Genomic DNA, 17045 nt, shown 5'->3' with positions numbered 1-17045 from the left:
TCCAGCTCCAATTATCGAGGAAAAAGCAGGACACTTTATACCGTGGGGGTGGTAGTAAAAACCTTAGCTGATAGGTACTTTTAGGATGCCCCATTTACATGTGGAAGTAAGCTCCTGCCAGGCTGCCAGACTGCCTGAAAAATCACACAGGAAAGCCTGGCATTTCCAGAGCCAGAGGCTATGTTTCTGTGGCGGCTACTTCAAAAGACGAGTCAGGAAGATGCCGGGAAGACACCCCGCTGAAAAAGGAGTCTGTGCATTTGAGTCCGAGCCCGTGGGCTTTCTGGACATGAAGAGACTACTACTTTACACAACAAGGGTCCCCAACACAACCTAATGCTATTTTTCATTTATGTGGACATTGCAATCATGTGAGTTCTATTTCGTGTGAAACATTTTTGTTGTTTCACGTGTCATTTATGCAGAAGTATTATTTATGTGCTATAGGGATTGGGCTGCGAAAGTTATATACTAGCCTTTCCATCAGGCTTTAGCAAACCAGAAGGTAATAATAATCTGTGTTAAGAGCCACATAACTGAATTAAAGTTTCAAATGTGCCAGTTTAAAAAACAAACACACATATGATTCCAGTGCACCTGAGACTAATAAGAATGTCTCCTGTGTTTTAATCTCATAAGGAAAGTTACTTTGAAGTAACTTTCTTTTACCCTTCTTTTTGTCTTATTTGTGTGGGTACATTGTATGTAACATTGAGGGCAACCTCTGGTGATAGCCTTGCCTTCCACCTTCTTTGAGACAGTCTTTTGTTTGTAGCTGCATATGTCAGGCTAGATGGCTTGAGAACGGCCAGGAATTCTTGTTTCTGCAGACCCTTACCTTGTTTGGATTGCTGGGATTATAGATGTGTGCTATTGTGTTGGGCTTTCAGGTCCTTATGGCAAGTGCTTTACTAGGCATCTCCCTTCCCCCAAACAGAAATGATCTAAGAAATGTCAGTGAAAAGGATCCTCAGGATTTTGTCTAATTGCTCATTTCATATCTTCTTCACTGGTTTCTGCTGTTTCCCCAGCTTTTCAGGCTTTTGTTGTGTTACCTTAGATCATCCATTTTTACTTCTTTCTTTACTGTTTTATATATTAACCTGTGTAAATGTGGTATCAAATACTTGTAATTGAAATAAATTCATTTTGATTTGAAAAACAAACTTTATAAAAATATTTCATATTTATGGGGCTGGAGAGATTGCTCAGTAGGTTAAGAACACTGGCTGTTCTTGCAGAAGAGTCGAGTTCGAATCCCAGCACCCACATGGCAGCTAACAACTGTCCATAACTGCAGTTCCAGGGTGTCTTAGTTTGTTTGTTCATTGCTGTGACAAAAACACTCTGACCACTACCAACTTGGGGAGAAAAGGGTATTTATTGTACATCTCCCGGGTCGCAGTTCATCAGGGAGCCCAAGGTAGGAATTCAGGGCAGGAACCTGGAGGCAGGAGCTGGAGCACAGGCCATGGAGGAACACTGCTTACTGGCTTGCTCCTCTGGCCCCTGCTCAGCCTGCTTTCTTATGCAACACAGGCCCACTGCCCAGGGGTGGCACCACCCACAGTGGGCTGGGCCCTCCCACATCACTCATCAAGAAGATGCCCCTCAGACATGGCCACAGGCCAGTTCAATAGAGGCAATTCACTAATTGAGGCTCCCTCAACCCAGGTGTGTCAAGTTGGCACTAAAGCTATCCAGCACACGGTGTCCAACAGTCTCTTCTGTCCTCTGAGGGCATTGCATGACACGGGTGCACTTACCTACATGTAGGCAATACACGCATACACATAAAAATAAATAAAATATTAAAATATATATTTCATTTTTATGTGTGCTAAGGGTACTTCGGGTATAGATGTAATTTTACTAAACAAAAATGAGATGAGGAATTCATGATTTGGGGAAAGGTAGAATTTAGGTTAAATTTAAAAGAATAGGTATTGATGTAAAGCAATGAGAGACTGTCTTAGGAACTTTTCAGCAACTGCTGAAAGTGAAAGTTGAGTTATACTTCAGGATACACACACACACACACACACACACACACACAGTGGATCAAACCCTTCAAGCCAGAGATAGAGTGCAGCTTCTGCCTATGTGTATTGTACCTTGAGACCAAAATGAAAATTTTTAAAAATCTCACTTTACCCTTTCTACTTTATCAAGGTCACAGAAGAAACCATTAAATACTGTTCACATCTACATTGCTGACTTGTTCTTAAGAATTTTTCCGCTCCCTTTGGGTTTTTTCTGCCCCCCTTTGGGTTTCAGAATCACCGTGTATATACCATGTGATAGTGCATGTGGTAGACTTTAACACTTGATACCAGGAACATACTCTAGTACAGATATTTAGCGAGATGAAGAAGGACTAGAAGACTCCACAAACCTGGAAGCCCTAGTTTTCCAGTGATCACAGGAAAACCTGGAACTGTTAACTTGTCAGCTACTTCTTGAATCTTTTTAAACAGTTTTAAATTTATTTTTAATATATATGTATGAGTGTTTTGCCTGCATATATGTAAGTGCACTCGTGTAATGCCTATGGAGGCCAAAAGAGGACCTCAGATCCTTTGGAACTGGAGTTATAGATTGTTAGCTTCCATGTGGGTGCTGGGAACTGAACCTGGGTCCTCTGGAAGAGCAGCCAGTGCTCTTAACTGCCGAGCCATCTTTCCAGCCCCTACTTCCTGAGTCTTATTTGCCATAGGAATACAAATAAAATATCTAAACCACACAGAATTTAGTTATGTGCAGGAGAATAAGTATTTGTGGAAACAAGGTTTCAGCAGAGAATTCATTTTGACAGTTCCTATTAACTTGCTGAGGTGGTTTTCTAGGGGTAGAAAGAGCTGTTTATAGCTGATCCTAAAGTAACAGCCTATGACATTCTTCCCATGAAAGTTTCCCAACCTAAATAGTTTTAGTTCTCTGAGAGAGTCATTGTGCTGTAGAATTTATAGTAAAAACATTGGCACAGATATCTACTATAAGGAAGTTGTCCATCTATATTTATAGATACTTGACCTTAAATTTTAGGAATTTAAAGTGTTTAGAGCAACCCTCTAGGACTTCCTGCATTGATCTTGACCCTGACACACATTACCTGGTCTTTGAAGCCTTCCTTTGAAATCTTGGTGGAAGCCTCCACAATCCTACATCTGCTACATTCTGCATACCTACAAAAGCACCATTATCTGTGTCTGTGACTGGGACCAAGGCTGCAGTGGCTTCTGAGTGCTTGGCCAGCTGGGCCCCAGGGAATTTTCTATTGGTTTCTTTATGAGAATAAAAGTCTTTCAAATAAGTTTATAATTTTGCATCCTAGGGCCTACAGTGGGTTGGATCTGACCACTTCCTGAGATGCCCTTAAAGTATCTTTTCTATTGTCCCAGAGCAACATGCTTGGCTTATTTAAGATTTTACTTTTGTCATTAAAATCTGTTTTTCTGTGTAGGTTTGTGTACATGAGTGCAGTGCCTGCAAAGGCCAGAAGATGGCATTGAATCCCTGGAGCTGGAGCTATAGGCTGTTGTGAACCACCTGATGGGAGTGCTGGGAACCAAATTTGGGTCCTGGGAGAGCATATGTGCTCTTAGTTGCTGAGCTATTTCTCCAGTACCATGCAATCTTTTTTTTTCCCCCAAACTAAAATTTATTTAGTGTTTGTGCTCATGTCTCTGTAGCAATATGTGGTGATCAGAGGACAACTTGTAGGAGTCATCCTTCTACCACATGAGTCCCAGGGATTGAATTTGGGCTGTCAGGCTTGGCTACAGATTTCTTTGCTTGCTGAGCTGGCTCATTGGCCCTGAATTTGCAGTCTTCCTTCCATTCTTGTCCACAACTTTCAACTCACTGCTAATTTTGGCTAGATCACATGTTTTGTAAATCTTTCTGTTCTACCTTTTGCTTCTAATTCTCACTGTAAACTCAGCAAAAAGTGGCCAGCAACAGTCATGGCGCAGCTTGGATGCCATTGTGTCTTGAAATTTCCCCATCAGCTTTAAACTGAGCCTTCAATAAAGCTTAACAAGTAGACAAATTATAGACAGCTTCTTTCTGAGAATGTAACATAAATGACCTTAATCTAGATTCCATGAGAGTTCCTGTTTCTTTCTGAAACTTTATGAGCCTTACTTACTTTTGCTGTCTGCATTCTTGTTGGTGTTGTGGACTCTGAGTTTTCACTAGAGTCACCCATTAAGTTCTGCTTGTAGTACTGTAAACTTTCTCTAGCTGATTTTTCTAAACTCTTTCCAATTCCTCCTACAAACCAGTTCCAAATCCCAGGATCAGCTTTTTCCCACTGCAATGATCCCACTTCCCTGGTACCAGCTTTTTGTATCGTGTGTCACTGTGGTCTCAGTATCTGAGAGAACAGTTTAAAGGAGGATTTACTTTGGCTCATGGTTGTAGAGGTGCCAGTGTGCTTGTGGACATGGCAGCATAGAGCACTTCATACCATGGCAGCTGTGAATCAGAGAGCATTATTTCTTTGAATAAGCTTTTTGGTTCTGTTTTCTTTCTCCTCTCTAGCTTTTCCATAATGCATCCAGTGATCCTCTTGATAGTGTCCCTTGAATTTTATATTTTCTTTGCTTCTTCCACACCCCATTCTTCTTTTATAATAAGTCCTGCTGGTCCTTTGGCTTGGTCTAGCTTATTGGATTCTTCTAGTGAAATGATTTTCATTTGGTTTTTAAAGTTTTCTCTTTTTTGAAATTTTCATGTTGTTCATGCATTCTTTTGGGCTCGGTGAGTATGTTTATGACAGTTATTTTGTCATAACTTATGACAGAATTCTCAGATAAATCATTTGTGTGTTCTACTATGGCCATTTGCTGGTGGTTTATCTTCTGCCTTTTATTTGGAATGTGTTTTCCTGTTCCTTCTTAGTTTTTTGGGTTGATGTCTGTGCATGTGATTAAGCAGCTGCCTTTCTCAGTCTTCACAGACTGGCCTTCTACAAGAAAGACCACCAGCAATCAGCTTGGTCACAGCATCTGGGGATCTCTCAAGTCTGTGTTTTAGTCCAGCCTGCTTTCTTTGTCCTGAGCAGCCTCAGGTGTTTGTAGTATTCCGGGTCCCTCCAGCCTTCTAGGACATGCAAGACTAAAGGCATTTCCTCAATCAGTCATTACCCAGATTAATCAGATCATTGCTCTTTCAACTCCTTCTCCAAAGAGAAGCTAGGAATGGAGGTTTTTCATCTTTGTGTGTGTGTGTGTGTGTGTGTGTGTGTGTGTGTGTGTGTGTGTCTGTGTGCGTGCGCCTGTGTGTGTCTGTGCGGGCTCTGAGATTTTTTGTGGAGCCAAGGAAGGACTGAATTTCCATCTCCACTGTCACTGAGCCTTTCTGAAGAAAATTTATCTCCTAATTGTATGATCCTATCCAGGGAGTAGGGTTATGAAAAGTGATTATCTGTAGTCTCCCTACTGCCTTCTATGTGGCTGCTTTTACACTGACCAGTGGTGCCAGAGCCTCCTTGGTAGCTTCTGGATTTCCTTCAGAGGGCACCTGTCCGGTGTTTATGACTTCGTATTCCAAAGGCCTCATCTTGGTACACTGGAGAGTAGCCTTTTAATTCAGACTTTCTCAGTGATGAAGTCAGCTGAAACAAATGGACAATAGGCATATAAAAAGGAGAAAAAGCAATTCAAAGAAGGGCCTGGTGATAGAGGCTTAAAGTTTTCATGGGAGAAAGGGAAATGGGAATATTTGCAGTTTTAGAGTGGGTAGTAAATTATTGTTAGGGAGAGAGAATGAGCCAGAACAGATAGTAAATGGTAGCCTGGGACAAAGTTCCTGTGGGATAGAGATGTGGTGTTTGATTTTCATACACTTTTGTTAAGAGTATTTAAAAGCATCATGTTCCTTTTTGGCAGACCTGGTCTCTAAGTAGATAAGAGAATTTCAGAGAAAAACTTCCCTGTATTTGCTGCTTCCCAAGTGCTTTCAGTTGAAATGCAAGGGGGCATATTTTGAGGTATTGCTTTCTGAGCCCTTAACAGTTTGAACATTAATTTTCAGAATATACAATCAGATCCTTGCACTTCCTTTTCAAATACTAAAACTGTTTTTGTCTCCTTTTTATTCCTAGCAATGTCTCAGGCTGTGCAGACAAATGGAACTCAACCATTAAGCAAAACATGGGAACTCAGTTTGTATGAATTACAAAGAACACCTCAGGTAATATGGACTAATATAATTTAGGGAAATATGAGATACATATAAATTGGCAAACCTTTTTTTAGAAAATGGAAACTTAAAGAGAATAATAATAAGCTTATGTATCAGCAGTTCTGACTAATGTATATTTTGTTGGTATGCCATTCAAGAAATAAGTTAACACACTCCATACCAGCCTCTGTTAGGCACAGTAGTGAATAAAACAGCTGTGGCCTCAGACCATAAAATTTATAGACACTAAACAACTAAATAGTCACAAAATTATATACATGAGAAGTTGTATAAAAGGAATATTTCCTATGCTGTAATAAATAATGGGATAAATAGACCATTTTAAGAAGGTAAATAGGACAAAGATTGGAGGAAAAGCAAGTCTAGGGCAATAAATATTCTTTTTGGTCTTTTCAAGACAGGATCTCCCTGTAGCCCCAGCTGGCCTGGAACTTGCTATGTAGACCAGGTGGCCTTGAACTCACAAAGATCCACCTGCCTCTGCCTCCTGAGTGCTGGGACTGAAGACATGTGCCATCATGCCTGGCTGGCAATAAATATTTTTTAAAAAACATTTTTTTCATTACTTTTATTTTGTGTGTATGAGTGTTATGCCTGCATGTAGGTAAGTGCACCCATGTTGTGCAATGCCTGCAGAGGACAGAAGAGGCTGTCGGATCGCCTGGAACTGGAGTTACAAACAGTTGTTAGCTGCCATGTGGGTGTTGGGATTCGAACCCGGGTCTTCTGCAAGAACAGTCAGTGTTCTTAACCACCGAGCCATCTCTCCAACCCGGCAATAAATTCTTAAAACTGTATTCATTTTAAATTGATCTATGGAGTGGGCAGGCAGAAGTGCTAACTAGAGTCTGAGACAAATGTAAAATTTTAGGGGCTGTCAGTACATTTTATGCTGTGGATATGATCACTAAGAGAGATCAATAGAAGTCTATAATTTCATACAGAGGTGTTTCACCATTAAGAAAGTAGGTAATGAATGATGAACCAGTAAAGGAGAAAGAACATTCAGAGAAAAGGAAGCCTCCTTTCTCTGGGAGCTTGAGAGAGAGAATTGAAAACCTAAAGGAAATGTTTGAAAGGAGGAGAATCTATAGTAAATGTGTTTAACATTGCTCATAGGCTGAAATAATGAGGATTAGAAAGTGTTTATTAGATTTGACAGAAATAGTTGTTTACCTTGATAGAGCAAATTTACTTGAGTAGGTTGAAGGTTGAATGTGATCATGATATAGTCTCATCATTGACTTAATGACATGAACTAAGGAATATGATATTTGAGTATAACAGGACAAAAATGACAAAAGATAAATAGATGCTTCTTCCCAAGAGTTTGCACAGGAGACCAGAGAAATAGAACAAAAACAGGGAGAATATGGAATTAAGTTTTAATGTTGTTTATAAGATAGAGTTGCAAGTGTCTTTATCCTCTTGCAGAGCTCTAGGCTGCATCAGTCACATTTGACTATGTAGCAACTCCATTTAAATACTAATCTCAGGGCTGGAGAGGAATGTGAGTTTGGTTCCTGGCATCCTTTTTTGGTGGCTTTAGGGATCTGACAACCCTCTTCAGGCCTTCTTGGCACTCACATGCACACACATTTAAAATTTTTAAAAGAAATACTAATCTCATAGGCTGATTTAATGGAAGTCGGGGAGATGCTGAAGTCTGAGAGCAAATGAAAAATTCAGAACAGGAACATCCTTGAAAAGGAATAAAGGGATGTACCTTTGATGCATAGTTTCTCCTTGAAATAAGAAAAGATAATTTCTAGATTTGGTAGAGAGAAAATGAAGCTTTCTTTAGTGAAATTTGAAGTAAGGTAATCTGTGGCAAATAGTGGGGGGCTGGAGGAGGAATTAAAAAGGAGTTAGATTAACCAGTTGCTGAGTAGTATTTAATATTTGAGCTAGTGAAGTTTTTTGATACTAGTCTGGTTTCCCCTTTCCTTTTTTCCCCACAGTACAACATATCTACACAGGTCAATCTCAGGATAACAGGTAGCTGGGTTTATCTAGGACTAGATTTTTATTAGGCATCTTCTAAAGAAGGAAAACAGAACAAACTTTGATTACTATCTAGGTCATCATTATATTCTTTCTGATTGATAGTTTCTTTTCATATACACTAGTGGTTATAATTCTTAAATCAAAAATTTTAAGAGGATTTTGAGTATTCCTAGCACAAAGAAAAGACAAATATCTGACAGTGTAGTCTGATTATTATATTGAAATGTTACATTGTACCTCATAAATATGTAGTTACATGTCAAAAATAGAAATATGTTTGAAATATAATAGAGAAGTATATGCTTATTTAAAATTATAGAAAGTGCTGTATTTAATGAGGTTGACCATGTTAAATAAGGAACAAGTATGATAGGCAATAAAAACACAGAGTGTCAGTAACATTGGAAACCCTTTATTTTTGCTTATATATTCCTGTTCAATATCTTCCACATTAGGATTTAGTTAGGTCTCTTCTCAGTCCTAAGAGCCAGTATATTGGTGGCTTTACAGTTAGGTAATCTTTACTTTCAGTGTTAGCTGTAAGAAGGATAGGTAGTAGTGGTGATAGTACTCACTAATTACTCAGCAAGCTGGAGTTCATCACTGGAATTCCATTTTTATAGAGAAACATTTTTAGGGACAATTATATAATACATATTATGCTTTGTATGTGTTACTGTCTAAATCAGCTGTGAGTTGGCCTGAGAACTTGACTGCTTTTTATTTTTTCAAACTGGATCTCATTAGTCTGGGCTGGTTTTGAACTCATGATCATCCTGACGTAGTTACTCATATTACAGGTGCATATCTCCATACCTGCTTGACCACTTTTTATAAAACTGCTTTGTGGAATAGACTTTTTTTTGTTGTTGTTGTCTTTTTGAGGCAGGGTCTCCTTTTATCCTTAGCTGGCCTGGAACTCACTATGTAGACTAGGCTGGCCTCGAAATAAGATCTGCCTGCCTCTGCCTCCCAAGTGCTGGGATTAAAGGCGTGTGCTACCACGCCCGGCTGGAATAGACTTTTTAAGGTTCAAAGTGATTTGGTTTTGGTTTTTAGTTTTTTGAGACAGGGTCTCCCTGTAGCCACAGCTGGCCTGGAACTCACTGGGTAGACCAGGCTGACCTTGATCTCAGAGATCTGCCTGCTCTGCCTCCCAAGTGCTGAGATTAAAAGCAGGTGTGCTCCCTTTAAAAGTGATGGAAAACTGGGGCTGGAGAGATGGCTCAGCAGTTCAGAGCATTGGCTGCTCTTCCAGAGGACTCAGATTCAGTTGCTAGCATCTGCTTGGTGACTAACAACTGTCTGTAACTCCAGTTCCAGGGAATTTGACACCTTCTTTTGGCTTCCTCTGGCATTGTATGCACATGGTGCATTTACATCCATGTATGCAAAGCATTCCTACGTGTATAAAATAAGTAAATAAACAAATCTGTTAAACTATTTATAAATTAAATGCTTTAATTAGGATTGCAAATTTACTTTTTTTGGATGCAGGATCTCATGTATCCCAGGCTGTCCTCAAACTCACTCTGTAGCTGAGGATGGCCTTGAACCTTCTTATCCTCCACTTCCCAAATTCTGAGATTACAGGTTGGGCCACTGTTCTGGTTTCATTTCTGTTGCTGTGATAAAATACCCTAACTAAAAGCAACTGAAGAGAAGAAAGGGTTTATTTAGGCTTACAATTTTAGGATACAGTCATTGTTGTGGGGTAGTAAGACAGGAATTTAAAGGATCACATCCTTGCTTGCTTTTTGCTGTCAGTCAGTTAAACACAAAACCAAGATAATCTCTCACAGACATGCCCATAGGCCAATCCTGATCTCCACAGTTTCTTAATTGAAGCTCTTCTACTAGGTGTTTCTAGGTTGTGTCAGGTTGACAGTTAAAATCAACCATCACAGTGACCATGCCTGGTTTATGTAGTGCTAGGAATTAAACCCAGAGCTGTGTGCAGTTTAGGGAAGCTCTCTGTCAGCTGAGCTACATCCCAGCCTAGAATTATAAAATATTTTGAAGAGCAGCATGAACTGTGTCATTTATAAAAATGCTTTAGATTTTGAAGATGGAAGAATTCTTAGGATTTAGTTAAGCCTAATCTTCTCATCTTGCAAGTAGAAAAACAGTATTAAATATTTATTGAGTCACACAGATGATTAATATGACCAGAACTATTAAGGCGTATGGTTCCAAATGCAATGCTTTTTACTATAGTAGGCTTTTGTACTCATTTTCATTCATGTATATATATGAATAAAGTTTTTAATCCCAACACTTGGGAGGCAGAGGCAGGCAGATCTCTGTGACCTTTGAGGCCAGCTTGGGACTACAGGGAGACCCTGTCTCAAAAAGACCAAAAATAAAATAAAAAATAAATACAGTACTACTTTTAGGATTCAGGGCATTTATATAATGTACTGATGTTAGGGTTGAAGAGCCAGGAATATTTTAGCGAAAACAAAATTCATTATGAGTTGATAATGGTGGTGAACTAGGTGATGATACAGATGTTTATTTTTAAAAGTCATTTTCAATACTTATATGTTTGAATTTGTCAACATTAAAAAAAATTAAGTGGAGACTCTTTTACAGGAAGCAATAACAGATGGCTTGGAAATTGTGGTTTCACCTAGAAGTCTACACAGTGAGTTAATGTGCCCAATTTGTTTGGATATGTTGAAGAACACCATGACTACAAAGGAGTGTTTACATCGTTTTTGTGCAGATTGCATTATCACAGCTCTTAGAAGTGGGTATGTTGAAATGAGTTATACTAGATTTTTAAATTGTGTCACAACAGTACTTTTTAGTGTTTGAGAAATATGTTGCTTGTAATTTTTGAGAACTGGAAATTTTCCTAAAGTCTAGAGTCTATGCTTTAATTAGTAGAGGATTTTTTTTTTTTTTTTTTTTTTTTTTTGCATTTGGAGACAGGGTCTTACCTTGTAGCCCAGGCTAGTTTGGAGCTCATTGTGTGGCCCAGGCTTGCTTTGAGTTAGTTGAAATCTCCTGCTTCAGCCTCTTGAGTGTTGGAATTTTATGCATGAGCCAACATGGCTGGCTCTCAAATTTTTTCCTTTTGGCAAGTGGTAGTGGCTGAGGTTTCCAAAATCTTGGTTAACTTGTTTATCAGATTTCAAAGAGAATGTGGTTAACTTTTTTCTTTTAATTTTTTACATTTAAAAAAAATTTATTATTTTTATGTGTATGAATGTTATGCCTGCATGTAGGTAAGTGTCATGCATTGCCCGTGGAAGTCAAAAGAAGCTGTTGGATCCCCTGAGACTGGAGTTACGGACAGTTGTTAGCTGCCATGTGGATGCTGGGATTCGAACCTGGGTCTTCTGCAAGAACATCCAGTGTTCTTAACTGCTGAGCCATCTCTCCAGCCCCAGATTAAAAGTCTTGATGCTCTACTGACTGAGCTATCCGGGCTCTCTGCTAATTTTTTACACTTTTATTTTATGTGTACAAGTGCTTTGTTCACATGTATGTAAGTGTACCTGTGTGGTGCAGTACCTGTGGAGGGCAGAAGAAGGCATTGGAGCCTTTGGAACTGGAGTCAGGACAGTTGGTAAGAGCCATGTGGATGTTGGGATACAAACTCTTATCCTCTGCAAGAGCAGCCAGCACGTGCTCCCAGCTCCTCCCCTCCCCCTTAACTTTTTTTTTTAAACATTTTTGTGATAGTCAAGGTGTTGAAATAAAGAAATTAGGGGACTGGAGAGATGGCTCAGCAGTTAAAAGCACTGGCTGCTCTTGCAGAGGACCTGAGTTTGGTTACTAGCACCCATATCATAGCTAACAACCATCTGTAACTCCAGTTCCAGGGGATCCAACACCCTCTTCTGACCTCTGTGGGAGTGCATGACATGGGTGCACTTTACATACATGGAGGCATATGATTATACACATAAAATAAAAATAAAATAAAATATTTAAAAAATTAGATATTTCTAGCTAACAGTACTGTCGTTGTTCACATTTTCTTTCCTCTCCTTTTATTAGCAACAAAGAATGCCCTACCTGTCGGAAAAAACTAGTTTCCAAAAGATCACTAAGGCCAGACCCAAACTTTGATGCACTCATCAGCAAAATTTATCCAAGTCGTGATGAATATGAAGCTCATCAAGAGAGAGTATTAGCCAGGATCAACAAGCACAATAACCAACAAGCACTCAGCCACAGCATTGAGGAAGGACTGAAGATACAGGCCATGAACAGGTAGGTATGTGGGAAAGAGGGATAGAGAGGTGCTGACTGTTTCTAAATTATTTATTAAATGGTGGATTTACTTTTTTGAAAGATGAAAATGAAGTGACAGAGCCCGGTGTGGTGGTGCACGCCTGTAGTCCCAGCACTTGGGAGGCAGAGGCAGGCAGATATCTGTGAGTTCAAGACCAGCCTGGTCTACATAGTGAGTTCCAGGCCAGCTGGGGCTACAGGGAAACCCCTGTTTCAAAAAAAAAAAAAAGAAAACGGGGGATAGTTCTGTATGATTACCTTTTTCATAATTCATTATTTCCAGACATCATGTAAGTTATTGCATTTAAAATACTACTAGAGTCTTGGACTGGTGAGATCATTGAACCTATGATGAAAGGAGAGAACTGACTTCCAAAAGTTATCCTCTCACTTATATATGCCCACACTCATACATATCATGCATACACACAAATGCAGTAACAATAATAAATACAAGTTAAGATAAAATACTACATCATTTTTGGTACCTACTTCTCAGTAAACTTATTTTTCCTCTTCTGATTCGAGCAAAGCTCACAAAAAATTGTTTGTATATAACTCTGGTTCTTTTTCTACTCATAAGTTCCTTGGGCTTCTCCAGAGAGAGGGTCACCTTTCCTACCCTGTCATAGCCCTTGTGAAAGTTATTAGTGATCATCATATTATGCAGTGTAATGATTGAGTCTAAGGCTTCATCATACCAGCCACATTTGCTAGAATTGGTTTTTCTTTTTCCTCTTTGAATAGTTTTCCTTTTTTAAAAAAATTATTTTTTTAATTTTATGTGTACAAGTATTGTGTATGTAAGTAATAACTTGTACAATTATTGTGTACAAGTATTGCGTGTATGTAAGTACACTTGTGTCATGCAGTGCCCACAGAGGAGAGAAGAGGTTGTTGAATCCCCTGGAACTGGAGTTAAGTATAGTTGTTAGCCACCATGTGGATGCTGGGAATCAAACCCGAGTCCTCTGCAAGAGCAGCCAGTGCTCTTAACCCCTGAGTCATCTCTCTACCTCTGAATAGTTTTCTTAGACTTTCTCCTGGTTCTCTTTTTATGTTACTAACTATTCCTTGTAAGTTAATTTTGTAAATTTTTATTTCTAAAACTCTGAAAAGTGGAGTGTCTCCCAGATCAGTCTTTGTTTCCTTTTCAGTCGAGTATCTTGTCTCCAGATGACTTCATCCAGTTTCATGGCATTAGTTACTTTGTATAGTTAGGCTGGACTGCTCTGAATTTTTTACTTCCATTTCCTCTTAGATATCTAAGAGGCTTGTTCCTTTTTTCTTACTATTTTTTGAGATGGGATCTCACTACCTTTGGCTGGCCTAGAATTCACCATGTAGACCAGACTTGTCTAGAACTCATAGATCCACCTGCCACTCCTAAGTGCTGGGAATAAGGTATGCACCACCACACCTGGCCGCCTTTTAGATGTATGAAAAGCATCTCAAAAATTAATACATTCAGTACTGAACTTTTTACCCATCATTTTTGTGTATGGAGGGAGGATATACATGCATGTGTATGTGTATGCATGTGGAATCCTGAGGTTGATGTTGAGAATCATCCTCGTCTTTCCCACTTTATTGAGACAGGATCTCTCAGTCAAACCCAGAGTTCACTGATATGGCTTGTCTTGCTAGAGAGCTTGCTCTGAGGATTTCCTGGCTTTGCTGAAGGTAGGAATTACAGTCAGGCTGCCACAAGCCCGTCACTTGGATTTTGTCACATGGATTTTTGGTTTCTGAACTCAGGTTCTCAGGAAAGTGCTTTAACAAATAAACCATCTTCCCCTTGACCCTCAGCACCGAACTTTTGATTCTTACTTTCTACTTCTCATTCTTCATCTTTTTTTTTTAATTTTTAAAAAATTTTTATTCATTCGTGGTGCACACTTTTAATCCCAGTACTTGAGAGGCAGATCCACCCGCCTCTGCCTCCCAAGTACTGGGATTAAAGGCATGTGCTACCATACCCAGCCATTTTATCTTATTTTAAAAAAATACTTTAGTTATTTCTGTTTAAAAATAAAACTGTGAATTCAGAATTAACATCCTTGCCTGTAAGGGTCTCAAACACCAGAAAAAGTTTTAATCTTATGCTTCATGTTCTTTTCTATGCTTTGTCTAAATGAACCTGTGTGAGGTAGCTGCCATCTGATTTTACATGGATCCTCTTGTCCAAAATTTCACTTGGGAAGACCAAGACAAGGATGGCATCAATTACAATAGTCTGGGTACAGTTTCTGGGACCCTTGTGCTTGTTTTTCATAGGGGCAGGTAGAGTTCTCCTGAACAATAAAGACATGTTTCGCACTGAACTCTTTTTCCAATGTAAGTACTAGGTGGACTTGGATTTTCTGGAAAGATTTCAGTTGAGGAACTGGAACATAAAAAACTATAGTTCTGGCCACCACTAGCTTCAGTTACCTTAGATGCTGTAATGTGTTCGAGTTCATTTCTAGCTTGAGGTGTATATGGGAGATGATCCACTTGAGAAGCCATTAGGCTTCATGATCAAACTTGGTACTCAAGCTGAACTTGTGGAGCTTTTGTCCTTGTGGAGTGCCAGCTTGGAAAGAGACCCATCATTTTAATTGATAGCATCACATCATGTCATCATGCCATACTTGTTTGGAGTCACCCTTAAAATTTTTTTCTCAGATCCATTAATATTTTGGAAGGATGGGCTTTTCTTTGTTATTTTATTTTTTTAAAAAGTGTTTTTTTTAGACCATATTTTGAATGGTAGCCCAGGCCAGCCTTGAACCTGCAGCCATCTTCCTGCCTCAACCTCCCTAATACTTTCAGTTTACAGGTATGAGCCACCTTGCTCAGCTCATATGAAATCTTGACGTAGTTTCCCAACTGGTCTTTCTACTTTCCATGCTTTTTCTATATAGTCTGTGATAGTACAACAGCCAAAATGATCCTGTTAGAACTGGGAGTGGAGCTCAGTGGTAAAGTGCTTGCCTAGCTCCCATGAGTCCTGGCTTTGATCCTTAATAATACAAAAACAAAACAATAATTCTGTTAAACTAAGTCAGCCCAAAGTTCTTTGCTTAGACTCCTCCTGTTTCAGAAAACTTTAATGTTGGCTTCTAAGACTTTATGAAAAGTCAATACTCTGCTTACTCCTATTCTTTCTTCCTGATGTTATCTCCCAGAGTAGTCAGTTTTCAGGATGAACATCATTTTCCGAAGCAGGAGATGCTAGTAAAAGCCCCATCACAATCTAATTGTTACCGTAGCTGAACATCAGAATCACTTGGAAAGGTTTAAATCTTGGGCTTCAGGTATCATCCCAAACCAAGTAAGGTTAACCAAGTAACATTATACATGTTATTTTGGGGTTCTTTAAGCGATTCTGAAATATAACAGTAAAAAAATCCATTGATTTAAAGGTTAAAATACAAGCTCCATTCCATGAATTATCACTGTATTTCTGAAAGTAAGATACTGTTGGGTTTTTTTTTGAGGGGGGGGGTGTCGTTTCCCTTTAGCCTCAGCTGACCTGGAATTCTATGTAGACCAAGTTAACTTCGAACTCAGATATCTGCCTGCTTCTGCCTCCCGAGTGCTGGGATTAAAGGCACGTGCCATCACGCCTGGCAAAATTTGTTTGCTTATTTATTTGTTTTTTGAAGACAGGGTCTCTGTAGCTCCAGCTGGCATGGAACTCACTATGTACAGAGCAGGCTGACCTCAATCTTATAGAAATTCACCTGCCTCTGCCTCCCTGCGTGCTGGGATTAAAGGCATGCACCACTATGCCTGACCTGAGTGTGGTTATTTTTCGCTAAGTCAAAATGTCCTTGGGCCTTTTAGCAACATATTCCGTTCCAATAGCCAAAAATGTTGAAAATATTTGGGTATTTGGGAGCTCTTATCTAATCTTTAAAAGATTTTAGGGTTACCTCTCCAGAGCAGGGAATGTTAAGAGTAGCAAAAAGCCCCATTAAAAAAAAGAAGAGTACATGAAGTTATGAGGAAAAAAGAGACGGGGCGATATGGGAGGAGTTGGAGGGGAGGGAGTGGGCATGGATTTGATCAAAACACCTTATGTGCTTATATGCCTGCATGAATAATAAAATAAAATTTTTTTTTTAAAGTATGTTCCTGAGTTAGAAGGATTTAATAGTTGTTCAGTTTATTCTTGGGAAGAACACCACCAGTCTCTTCCTTCTATGGATAATCTGGTTTTGCCTGAACATATTCTCTCTCTTTCTCTCTTTTTTAAATACATGGGTGCATATGTGGAGGCTGGAGGACAATTTGTGGGAGTCAGTTCTTTCCTTCCTGTTAGGATTCTAGGGATTAAACTCAGGTTGTCAGGCTTGGTACAAACAAGTTCCTTTATCTGCAGATCCCATCACTCATCTGGCCTATGTGATAGAAACTCTTTTCTTTTGTTGGGAACTATATAGTAATTATCAATTATCCCTTTAGTCTTTCTTTTGTTCAGAGGTAATAATTAAAAAGTAAATAATAATTTGTTAAAATAGGGGCTGGAGAGATGGCTCAGCAGTTAAGAGCACTGACTGCTCTTGCAGAGGACCCGGGTTCGATTCTCAGCA

At 39.3% G+C, this 17045-nt stretch overlaps 1 protein-coding gene across 1 annotated transcript in view; it reads left to right on the top strand.

The window, feature by feature from the left end:
* The window catches only part of Rnf2 (ring finger protein 2), a 66126-nt gene that overhangs the window by 45191 nt on the left and 3890 nt on the right, over nt 1-17045 (top strand). Inside the window, exons 2-4 of the mRNA XM_008824279.3 lie at nt 6110-6198; nt 10813-10973; nt 12229-12444. Of these exons, the coding sequence (XP_008822501.1) occupies nt 6112-6198; nt 10813-10973; nt 12229-12444 (464 nt within the window). The 5' untranslated portion in view covers nt 6110-6111. The remainder of the gene's footprint in view (nt 1-6109; nt 6199-10812; nt 10974-12228; nt 12445-17045) is intronic.

The sequence above is a fragment of the Nannospalax galili genome, unplaced genomic scaffold (assembly GCF_000622305.1).
Source record: "Nannospalax galili isolate Female #2095 unplaced genomic scaffold, S.galili_v1.0 scaffold227, whole genome shotgun sequence".
In the NCBI taxonomy this organism is placed as follows: domain Eukaryota; kingdom Metazoa; phylum Chordata; class Mammalia; order Rodentia; family Spalacidae; genus Nannospalax; species Nannospalax galili.
The sequence above is the reverse complement of the archived record's forward strand: the minus strand, read 5'-3'. Positions and strand labels throughout refer to the sequence as shown.